The 12,242-nt window shown below is 52.6% G+C and overlaps 1 protein-coding gene across 2 annotated transcripts in view; it reads right to left on the reverse strand.

Moving 5' to 3' along the window:
* Positions 1-554: 554 nt before the first annotated feature.
* The window catches only part of SRL (sarcalumenin), a 36,609-nt gene continuing 24,921 nt past the window's right edge, over positions 555-12,242 (reverse strand). For both annotated transcript variants that reach the window (XM_029946007.1, XM_029946009.1), the window contains 5 exons: positions 10,872-10,973; positions 9,981-10,076; positions 5,868-5,984; positions 4,949-5,182; positions 555-3,723 (listed from right to left, as the gene is read on the reverse strand). In XM_029946007.1, the coding sequence (XP_029801867.1) occupies positions 2,912-3,723; positions 4,949-5,182; positions 5,868-5,984; positions 9,981-10,076; positions 10,872-10,973 (1,361 nt within the window). In that variant the 3' untranslated portion in view covers positions 555-2,911. The remainder of the gene's footprint in view (positions 3,724-4,948; positions 5,183-5,867; positions 5,985-9,980; positions 10,077-10,871; positions 10,974-12,242) is intronic.

A 12,242-nucleotide genomic window follows, 5' to 3' on the forward strand; every position in this document is an offset into this window, starting at 1 on the left:
GTGGCTTAGTCGGTTAGCATCTGACTTCGGCTCAGGTCCTGATCTCACAGTTCACGGGTTCGAGCCCTTCTGTCAATACGTAGCTCGTTTCAGGTCCTCTGACCCTCTGCCCTCTGTTCCTTCCACGCTCAATCTCCCTCTCTCTCTCAAAAATAAACATTTAAAAAAAATAAACTTACAAATTAGTACATGGGGTTGGGAAGAGACGGGAGGGATGAACAGGTGGAGCAAAGAAGATGTTTAGGGCAGTGAAAATACCCTGTATTTCATTTCATTCTAGAACAATGGACACATGTCATGACGCATTTGCCCAGACACCAGGAGCAAAGCCAAATGTCCCACTCCAGGGGGGGTGCTGCTAGTGGGGGAGGCTGGATGCAGGTGGAGGCCCCGGGGTGGGGGGTGTGGGGGATACTGCTACCTTCCTCTCAGTTGTGCTGTGAACCTGAAACTGCCCAAAAAACAATACAGTCTTAAGACAAATCGGTCCACTACTAGATAAGAGAGAGAGAATGAGATCTAGCTGGTTGGAGAGAATTAGAAAGCACACGGTGTCACAGAGAGACTGGAACTTTATTGAGACTTCCTCCCTGATGAAATCAGAATGGAAAGAACCCTGGAAAGGTTCCACTTTGGAGAGAAACAGCAACTGTTCAGGCACAAATACTTCACAGATACTTCTCTTAGGGGAATCTCTGGATCCTAAATTTACCCCCAGTTCCCTACCCTTTCCCCCCTACCCCAAAAGAGAGTCAGAATCCTGCTTGAAATCCACATCCACAGAGCGGGGCCCAAACAGCACTGAAAGCCCAGGAGGACCGACGGACCAGCCTGCAGGCGGCGTGGAGAAAAGATAGGTCAACAAGTGAGCAGGGGAGGGGTAAGAAGAGAATACTGGATGGGGTGCAAAAAGAAAAGATCACACTGATCATGTCACCCCCCCCCAAAAAAAATAGAGATGCCATATGAATGTATTAGCCTCCTTCCACCTGCTTCCCCAAACCAGCAGTGACATCAGCCGCCGTGACAACGCCCAGACACTTCTGGGCTTATCCTGTCCCCAACTGCACTGAGAAAGACAGATACGCCAAGAGCAGCTCGAGGGCATTAGGAGCATTAAGGAGCAAGAGGGGACGGCCAGCTCCTGAGAGGGTGTGTGACGGGGAGATGAGGCACGTGCTGGTTTGTAACGGGAAGAAACGCAGCTGGTCAGGCCCTCCTCACTAGGCGCCTTGGACACCCCGGCAGGGCCCTGCTTCTCTGCTTGGCTGTGTCCTTGGAAACAATGTCCTGGAGGCTTTGGGGCCTCTGTTGTCCTGTGGAAGGTTCCAGGTCCTGCACAAAGCCAGAGAAGCAGCATCTGCTGTAGCATGCATCAGAGTGCTAATAATCCCAAGAAGCAGGAATTCCAAAGTCTCCACGTGGACCTAATATGATCACCAATGTGCCTCGCCCCCAAAGTGCCTCCTCTCTGCCTTCATCTTCACTCACTTTCCTTCTGGTCCAAGGTGACTGCCTGGTCAGGTGGGCCCTGACCCAGGCCTCCTGGGGAAGTCCCCCCCTCCCCACACCTCCCTCCCAGGGGAGGCCTGGGCAGGGCATCCTGGATCTGCACAAACTGTTCAGCCTTCTCCTTCTCTCACCTCCTGCTGCCCTCCGAGGTGGCACACCAGCCAGGCGGGGTCCTCACGACACGTGCTTTCTCCACGCCCTCTGGCGTATGCTCTCCCCCGAATCTCTCTTGCACAACGGGGTACACACACTTTCACACTCATCGGTACTTGAGGGCCCTGGCTTCCCTGTGGTGCGTGTGGTGGGTATCAGGGTATCAGTATCAAGTTCAGGTGGAAAACCGAACCTCGAGCCTCGGTTGCCGCTGACCCGGGGTGGCTGGCGCTGGTTCTGACTCGCGGGCAGTCACTCGGAGTTTTGAGTGTTGCGCGTTAGGGAATGGAGAAGAGGGAGAAGGAAAGGCCAGGGCACGAAAACCAGGAGGGAACAGCTCTTCCGCAGAGAGGCTGTGGAAACCACCTCCTCCTGCATTTGAGGGGAGATGGGCTGCCCAGAGAAGACCTGGATGAAAAGGAACAAGGTCTCCACTGTCGCCTCTGAAACCCAACACCTTTGGGGTCTGAGTTTTCCAAGACATGCAATAGACAAAGACACACTGCAAACCAATTAACCCTCTGAGCCCTTCCAGTATTTTCACTGAAGTCACTTCCAAGAAGTAAATGACCTGAATCCATGAAACGCTCGGCCTCCTCTCGGGGCCAATCAAGGGACCGAGCTTCCCAGCTGGCCTAGAAGACTACGTGGGAAAAACGGCATGGGGGAGGCAGAACCTTCTCCTAGCCTGGGGACTCCTGTTCTCTCTTAGCGTTCTGGTATCCTAAACCAGTCCCCCCCACCCCTCAAGGAAACAGGGAAGAGGGCCTGGGGAGACGCCAACACCCAGGTGGATTCAGACCCAAGAGACTGTCCCCTGCTGAAGTCAACCCAAGCTGAGGAGGCAGGTAAGAGCTGGAGGACCAGCGAGAGACTGTGTGGAAGGAAGCTACGAGGGACAAGTCTTCTCTATTTTCCCAGCTTATAGGGGAAAAAGGAATTTCAGCGGCATTTAGCTTGACGCTCGTCACCTCAGTATACACTAGAATTTAGCTGCTCTCTGTCCCTCTGCGATAGGACCCAAGAAAAGCAGGCGGGGCCTCACTCAGGCCCCCCACTGAAGCAACAAGACACTATAATTCACAGTTTCCTCTCCTCCCTCGACCCACCCGCTCCCCATCACTGGCCTCAACAAACTCCCAAATCTCGCCAGTGTGGCTCAAAGGGTTAATTAACCAGGACTTCTCAGACAGTTAGGACACAAGCTCATCCACCAACAAGAACCCAAGAATGGCTGCACAGCGACCTAGTGTTTCTTGTAGCGATTCTTTGGGGTTTCGCCACACCCTGTTTTGTCACAGTTGAGAGCACCGGGATTCTTCCCCAGCCCGAGGCTTCCCAGGAGGCCGGGGAGCTCCTGGGTGATGGCCCGCTCAATCTTCTCCAGAAAACAGCCCCCCATGTAGGAGCACTGCTGAGACAGCAGCTTGAAACTGGAGATGGGGTTGATGCCAAAGAAGTCCTTATAGGCCTCGCGGTTGGGAAGGTCAAACTTGCTGACATTGGTCTTTGCCAGGATGGTCTTGAAGATGTAGAATTTGTCAGGGTCTTCCACAATGTCCTTAAAGACCAGTTCTCCGTCGCTGAAGAAGGTCATTTTGTCCTTATAAGTCTGCAGATAGCGGTCCACCAGGAGGGCGTGAATGCGGACCCTGATGGCGTGCTGGCGGATGAAGGCGATCTTGTTCTCCAACCTGTTCTCGATCACCTGGTTCAGGTCTTCCAGGAGGGAGATCTCTTCCTTGAGAAACAGGTCCCGGTGGGTGTCGGGCTTGTAGTCTTGTGGCCAGAAGGAGCTGACGTAAACCCGCGGGGGCTCTGTGACGTTGATGAGCGGGGCCAAGCTCCAGAAGAGGGCCCCATAGACCCGCATGAGCATCTGTGTGGCCAGGTTGTCAGCCTTGTTCAGGATGATCCTTATCTGGGATTCGCGCCCCTTCAGCTGGCGGAAGAGCATCTCCAGCTCCAGACCCACATCCAGCTTGGTTGGGTCAAAGACAACGAAGATGAGGTCTGCCCTGTCGATGAACCACTGGCACACGTCGTTGAAGGGGTAACCTTGGGAGGGGGGAGCAAGAAGTCAAGCAGAGCAGCCTCACCCTGAGCCCCGTGTGCCCCCTTCCAGAACCAAATCATCGCCTGGGTTGAAGGAAGTAATGACACCAGGCATGTTCTGGGTTTCTGAAGACTGAAAGAATTAATTACGTTGTCTCCTGGGCCTTGTCAGCCCTCAACCAAGAACAGCAGCCTAGGACCAAGACTGGAATTTGAGCTCTGCCACTGGCCAGCCCAGGGCATCAAATGCTTCTAAGCTTTAGTGTTTTTGCTACAAAATGACAAGAAGAACAGGAATACCTAAGTTAATGTACAGATTGTTAAGTATAAATTAAGCAAAGCACCTAACTGAAGCTGCCTGTGTCATAGCAGGTGCTCAGCATATGTGAATTCCTTCAACTTCTTATTTCCAAAATGAGGAGACCAGGAATCCCTGTCTTTTAATTTTTCTACAATATCAGCCAATAATGCATTAAATTATCTAATGCATAATAGAAGAATAAAGGTTAATTTACTATTATAATGATTAGCGCTAATATTATCACTAGTAATAAAACAGTAATAAAACCAAAATGAGAGTTATAACCATAAACTGAGACCCACCATCTGGTCATACAGTCCTACAAATGCCTGCCATGACTCATCTCAGATGACTCAGCCCTGTGTCATGGCAGTACTAGGTGGCCTATGTCATAACCCAGTGGCTACTGGGCCCAAAGTGGCACTCCCCTCCCACCGGAAGGCAGGCAGAACTTTGGAAGGTCGAATCCAGGCTTACATTGAAGCAGGCCTGATAAAGCACACACACAGTGGACTAGGAAGAGTTTAAGGTCAGGTTCAAACCAGATCCAAGTTAGCCAGAGGTCAAGTATCCCTGGACTGGGATCCAATTAGTTCAGGCCCTTGATCCCTCAGAAAAGTCTGAGCCTCCCCAAGACAGCTCAGCCCCGGGGTTGGCCTCTAGGAGCTACTCACAGAGATGACCAGCTCTCCCTTTGGGAGAATCTGGATTGCCTCCAAACCAGGTCAGCCCTTGGGGAGGTAAAGAACATGGCACTCCACACCTAAGTGGCACCATCGTGATAACCAGAAGGGACGGGCAGCAAAGACCACACCCCCTGGTGTTGGACAATGCTGGCCACCCTTCATCTCCCCTGTCAGCCTACCGCCCGCGTCCACAGTTTTCTAACACAAAGCTCACACTGTTCAGATGCAAGAGCTTCATTACCTCTTTCTTGCTGCTTGCGGTTCTCAATGATGCCTGGTGTGTCCACAAAAGTGACTCGCTCCAGAAGCTTGTGGGGAACCTCAATGCCGATGAGCTTCTCCAGGAAATTCTGGCCAAACTTCTCGAGGGGTGAGAAGGACCGGGCGCTATCAGCAGCCATGACGATACCTTCAATGGTTTTCAGCTTGGGCCCGTGCATGAGGACCGTGAACTCAGAGGTGGTGGGCTCGGCACCTGTGAGCATGGGCACGAGGTCAGTAGGAAGGCAGTCCTCTCTGGGAAAGAGAGCCTAAGACAAGGAAGCGGGAAAGCAAGGGGCTCCAGGGAGGCTTCGCTGAGAGAACTGGATCTATGTTTGCTAAACAATGTCTTCCTTCTTTTTTCAATTGTGGTAAAATATACGTATCGAAATCACAGGTCAGAGGCATCAAGTGCACTCACAGTGTCGTGCAGTCCTCACCATCCATCTCATCGAACTAAAAGTGTCCCCATTCATTTCCCCTTCCCCGCCCCTGGAAAGCCCTACTCTCCCCTGTCTCTATGAATCCAGGACTCATGGCATCTCGTACATGGAATCATAGGATATTTGTCCTTTTGTGTCTGGCTCATTTCACTTAACATACAGTGTCTTCAGGATTGATGCACATTGTAGCATGTTTCAGAAAAGCATTCCTTCCTAAGACTGAGTAACACTCCATACTCTGCTGTGTGCATAGGCCCTTTGGTGTACACACGTGCATCCACTGACGGATGTCTGGGCTGTGGCCACTTCTTGGCCGCTGTGAAAATGGACTGCAGCTGCTGGGTCCTTGGATGTAATTTTCCTGACTGTATTGAAGACACGTACGAACATTTCCTAGTGCTTTTACAGAGGACACTGAGACACCAACAAACACTCGAGAAACTCTCTCGCTATTACCTGTATAGAGCTGGTAGCGAGTGTTTTCCAACCCGAGGAGGTAGTTTATCATGGTGGATTTTCCAACGCTCCACGGACCCAGGAACAGCACCATTGGCTTGGAAGTGATCTCCCCATCTGTAGGCAGCAGGAATTAGAAATGCACGTGACTAATGAAGCTCCCTCCCACGGGCGTCACACCACACCACACAGTCCATCTAACTGAGTTACGGAATTCCACACTGGACCAGACGGGGCGGCAATCCACAGCACGTCTCGCTACGTAAGCACGATCGCCCCGTTAAACCCAGAAGACATGATGTTGGCCTTACACAGATCCTTGGCGCAGGGGCCCCAGAAGCAGGACACAACAAACACTGACTCAGAGCTCACTCTGGGTGAGGCCTCTGGGTTTACATCTGGAGGACGGTTCCTAAGAAGGGGAGAAGGGAGCTAAAACCCCAGGGGGAGAGGCTAAAACTCTATCTGCATTGGTAACAGGAAAAAAAAAAAAAAAGACAGGAAAGAGGCCCACACGATCTTAGACAGCCTGGACGGCAGCCCCCTGACATCCTACCTCAGGCTCAGCCCAACCCTGGGCTCCGGGCCAGTCTCGAATTAGCCTCCAGAGACCACGACATACTTGCCAGGTCCCAAGACCAAGCACTGAGTAGGCAATTCTTGGGTTCTTGGCAATGGTGGGAAGAACACCCTGCCTGGGCCATGCCAGTTGGGGTCCCGAAGAAAAGAAAGCAGAGCCCTCCAGTGCTTCCAAAACCGGGGCGGGGGGCAGGACGGAAGGGGTCACTGGCTGCTGCCTTGCAGCTCCCCACTCTTGCAGCTCCTCTCTGAGCCACGGCACGGAGGGCCAGCCCTGCCTAGTTTATACCTCAAATTCTCCAGACCGCTTTGTCTCCCTGAGCCTGGCACATAGGCCCCAAGCAGTAGGAACTCTTTCTTTTCTTTTCTTTTCTTTTTTTCTGGCTTGATGTACAGTATTTAATTTCTTGCTTCAGAAATCGGAAGTATAAGGGCGCCTGGGTGGCTCAGTCAGTTGGGCATCCAAATCTAGATTTTGGCTCAGGTCATGATTCATGATTCCAAGATTATGGGATTGAGCCCAGCATTGGGCTCTGCACTGAGCGTGGAACCTGCTTGGGATTCTCTCTCCCTCTGCCCCTCTCCCCTGCTCACACACACACACACACACACACACACACACACACACACATTCTCTCTCTCTCTCTCTCTCTCTCTCTCTCTAAAAAAATGCTTTTTAATTTTCAAAAAATCAGAAGTGGAGCCCCTGGGTGGCTCAGTTGGTTGAGTGTCCAACTTTGGCTCAGGTCATGATCTCACGGTTTGTGAGTTCAAGCCCCACGTCAGGCTCTCTGCTGACAGCTAGCTCAGAGCCTAGGGCCTGTCTTCGGATTCTGTGTCTCCCTCTCTCTCTGACCCTCCCCTGCTCACGCTGTCTCTTTCTCTGTCTCAAAAATAAACAAACAAATAAATAAATCAGAAGTATAAAAAGGCATACAGTGAAGAGTCTCCCACCCCTGAGCCCAATCTTCCTAGGCCATCGCACCCACTACATATTCTTTCAGGTATTTTTAAAAAATATTTTTAATATTTATTCTTGAGAGAGGGAAGCAGAGAACAATCAGAGGAGGCGCAGAGAGAGGAGACACAGAATCTAAAACAGGTTCCAGGCTGTGAGCCGTCAGCACATAGCGCAATGTGGGCTCAAACCCACGAATTGTGAGATCATGACCTGAGCTGAAGTCAGATGCATGCCCCACCTTTCAGGTATTTTAACGTATACAGAAGCAGCAATATTAACAGATATCACATTCCCCTTTTTTTATATACAAAGAGGAGTACAGTATTCCTCTTGTTCAGCCCCTCGCTTCTTACTGTGCTGGTCTTCTTTCTGCAAAGTGAAACTAAGTCCCAGAAGACCAAGACGGCGTCCCTAAGTGGCAGCCACGTATATAATTGCCTGAAATTGATACCGTGGCCTTGCGCCACTCCTCCCTGCCTGCAAACACACACAGTGAGTTGCTTGCATCTCTGGATGGCAACCCCTGCCTTGAGGACAGGGAGGGATAGGCAGGGTGAGGGGGTGGCAGGAGCCCCTAGTGATAGCCACAGAGATCCTATAAAGGGTCTTTTACCCAGGCCCAGGAGACACAAGGGGAACTGAACCTTCCAGCTCCCAGGAGAGAGACGAACCAGCCGGCTCTCTGGGGGCTGCTGTTCCGGATGTCTGCAGCAGGGGGCGTTACTGGCATGTGCAGGAGGCCACAGGTGAGACTCAGAGGCCTGCCCCAAGGCGCGGCGGCAGCACTGGGAGCGGTAGGGAGAGAAAGCCAAGCCCAGAAAAGTGGGATCGAGAGTGGGGGAACACCCTCCCTGTAGAGCGCCCTTCCCCCACCGGCCTCCTGGGCCAAGCCGCTGGGTCTGGGGCTGCAGGAGAAGGCAAGTGCCAGTGCCAAGGGCTGGAAAGCCATGGGAGGGAGACGGCCCCCTCACACAGGCCCTGTGAAGCCCGAGAGGATCATCTCTTAGGCTTGCAAGAGGCAGTCCGGGAATCATGAAATGGCATTCTCTCCAAGAAGAAGTAGAGAGTTCTAGCTCCTGGTTCCAGCCATGTGATCCTAGGTGTCCAGCATCTCTCAGCAGGAATAATGTATGCCCTGAATACCCACCCCACTTTATAGCCATCAAGCGCATCACATGAGATAATATGGGAATAGACAATTTGCACAGAAAGAGGGGTGCAATGCCACTCACCCTTCAATCAGACACCATGTGAAGGTTTTCAAAGATGGATGACTGGCAAAAAGGGCGTGGCTGCGGGGGATAAGCGCTTTCACACACTGTTACTGTGGCCATTTACAGCAACTTGGGGACAACTCTGGAAATGCTTAACTCCAGTATTTCACTTTTTAAAATGTATCCCACAGTATATGTAATGATTATAGTAGTGTTTGTAACATTTTTTAAAAATGGAACATAGCAGGGCACTTGGATGGTTCTATCAAGCATCTGGCTCGATTTTAGCTCAGGTCATGATCTCATGGTTATGGGATCGAGCCCCGAGTAGGGCTCCGCACTAGTCACAGAGTCTGCTTGGGATTCTCTCTCTCCCTCTTCCTCATTATGTATCCCCTGCTAACACACACACTCTCTCTCTATCTCTCAAAAAAGAAATTAAAAAGTCGTAATGAAAAACAATAAAAATAGAACATGGCAATCACCCCATTGTCCATCAGTAGAACAGTGGCCCATCGGGTGTGGTGCATTCAGAGGCTCAGAGCACAGCGGGGCTGCACGTACACAACTGTGTGATGTGATATCATCGTGTCAAAGTAACAGAGGACACACTTGTATGTGCTCATGTGCACAGAGCAGATGTCTGGTCTGTTAGTATCTGCAGGAAACTGTAACAGTGGGTGTTACTGGAAGTAAAGCAGAGAAACTAGAAACCAAGAAAGGAATTTTTTTTGAGAGGGAGGAGGAGCAGAGAGAGAGAGAGAGAGAGAGACAGAGGATCCCAAGCAGGCTCTGTGCTGATAGCAGACAGCCTGATGCAGGGCTCGAACTCACAAACTGTTAGAAGGTGATCTGAGCTGAAGTGGGATGCTTAACTAAGACACCCAGGAGCTCCCGGGACTTTTACTTTTCAATTTGTACTTGTTTTCCACTGTTTGATCATTATTCTTTTACAGGGACGTGTATACCTTGTTTTTATTATTCTGAAAATCGGTGTTTAAAAGAATCTCGACACAAGGAAATCCAAGCGAAGAAGCATAAGGAGAAGGGAAGGATTGCAGGGGACTTAATACATGATCCCTTCACAGTCCCGGGGGCCGTCGTGGGCCGTCAGCAAGGGAGGAATAGAAACGGGCGTCACTGCCCTTGGAACTGCACTACTGAACGTGACCGCTTGCAAAAGAAGTCATCTCCACAAAACCCTGTGCAGGTTAGGGCAATCCTGCAGGGGAAGGATGATCATGTGACCAGGACATCGGAGAATTCAGAAGAGCTCAGCTCCCGGTGTCCTCACCCCCGCCGGTCACACAGCGCTGGAGGGCACGGGGAGTGTGGACGGGCATCAGACACGAGGGGTACCTGTGATCTCGTGCTGCCGAAGCTCGTTGTATTTGTAAGACTGCTCCAAGGGCTTGATGGACGAATGGTAGATCTTTCGAAGCCGCTGCAGCACCACTGGGAGCAGAGAAGGGTGAAGGGAGAGGGAGAGAGGAGAGGGTCCAGCTCACTCCCCAGGGCAGCTCCTGCCCAGCCGGGTGGGGAGCCGGGGGCCCCATTGGCAGCCTCACAATGCCAGCTATTAGCATTCCTGGAGGGACCTGGTCCACATCCCAACCCTCAGAAATCTGTAACCAAAAGGCATTCCCTTCCCACCCTCAGAACCTCCTGGAATTTTTTAACCTAATCTTTTCCCTCCAGGGCAAGACTGGGAGCCCACAGCATGGGAGGCACAGAAGGAGGAGCTAGGCTCCTGGGTCAGGCTTTCTAGACCCTCTCCTGCCCCTGCCCCCTTCCAGCCACGTGCCCTGTGAAATCGCAGCTGCTCTGAGCCCCAGCTAGCCCATCAATTACAAACCCCACTGAAAGCCTTGGGTTATTATGAGGATGAAATCCCGGAAATAAAAGGGCTTCAAAAACCGTAAAAATCAAAGCAGATGGGATGAACCCTTATTAACAAGCCTCCCTGGCCACAGCACGAAGACGGGCACGGGGCCCCAGATGGCAGCACTGGGGTCTGTCCCCTACCCTTGCGGTGGCCCCTCTCTGTAGATCGCCTTGCCTCCTCCCTGCCAATCCACAGCCCCCACTCCAACCTTGGACACTGCTCTCGGAGCCTCTTCCGCAAAGCCCCCCATGCCCAGGGCTCTTGGGCCCGGGTAGCTGCTGGCCGCAGAGCCCAGCCATGAGGCTCTGCCCGGCTGTGGGTTATGCAGCCGTCCCCGCCCCGGCTCCAGGTCCTTCTCTGGTTACCAGAGTAATCATCAACGGGCTTGTCCTCATTCAGCATCAGAGTTTTCTCAATGTGGGAGCGGTCCCTCATGGGGACTTCTTCACTCACATCCTCGGCCTCTTCTGGGGAGAGAAGCAGAGAGCAGGGTTAGGGCAAAGCTGGGAGCCAGGCTCTGAGCCCCTGGAAGACAGGAAACGACACAAGAAGCGCTGCGGGAAAGCTTGCCAAGTTCAGCAGAACAGATCTGGCTCTAGGAGGGACTTTAAAAACTCAAATGCAACTTTGGCTAAACTCCATGATTCATTTAATGTATTCAACAAGTACTGACTGAGCACCGACTGGGGGTCAGGCACGGAGCTTCCTGCTGCGGAGGCAGTGGTGCCCAGAGCAAAGGTCCTGCCCTGGGGGGTTTCCTACAGTCCAGCGGGGAGGCGGATAGAAATCCTCTCGAAACTTAAGGTTATAAGTCTAGTCCATGATGTGGCTACGGTAGGAAAGATTCCAGAAGCTGTGAGGTCCTAAGAACAGTGCCTACAAAGTCTGAGCAGGGGCGGCGGAAAACCTCCCCGAGAGCCTGCTGTGAGGAGTGAATTGGGTGAAGATGAGGGCAGGAGACAGGAGTGGTTTATAGGAGTCTGCATTTCACCCTGGGAGCACCAGAAGTCAGGGCCGGGCTCTAAGCAAACAATTGCCCAAATGAAATGAGCATTTTATCAGCATGACACAGGCTTTGGCAGGACTTGGGCAGAAGGAGCTGTGGCTGGGAGTCTTGGGCGTGGGTAGGGGGCATCCCTTGCTTCTTGCACAAGCCAGAGATGCCCATGACCACCTGCAGGCTCCCAGGGAGGGTTCCCCAAGCCGCCTTTGTGCTGGGTAGGATGGACGTGGGCGTATGGGGCACAGGGAGACCAGTTCACGAGGGACGGGAGCTGAGAAGCGTCGTGTGCCTCCTGCAGCAGCTGGGGAGTGGGATTCCCCCACAGGAATCAGCCTGGGCAGCACCTAGGGGCCACGGGAAAAGGGGGGAGGGGTGCTGGCTGGCTGCAGGCCCTCCCCCTTAAGGAGTGTGTGAGCACCCGGCAAGCAGCGTGGAAACAAAGTCCCGCAGCGTAATCTGTGGGGAAGCCAGGCTGGAAACCGAGGACCGAGCCTCTGCTCTGAAAGCCAGGTCGCTTGGATGCTGCATGTGGGCTGCGACACACCTCTCTCCCCTGCTCCTGACGCCCCATGCTGAGGGGGTGGCTGCTGCTTCCCCATGTGGGCATCTGCAGGACATCAGTGACACCCCCAGCCTGAGATTTCTTATCACCATGCTGACCCTGGTCTCTGTTCACCCCACCGGACCTGGCCTAGCCTTCAAGGGAAGACCCCAGGGGGCCCCCAACCACACC

Source organism: Suricata suricatta, chromosome 8, assembly GCF_006229205.1.
Source record: "Suricata suricatta isolate VVHF042 chromosome 8, meerkat_22Aug2017_6uvM2_HiC, whole genome shotgun sequence".
In the NCBI taxonomy this organism is placed as follows: Eukaryota; Metazoa; Chordata; class Mammalia; order Carnivora; family Herpestidae; genus Suricata; species Suricata suricatta.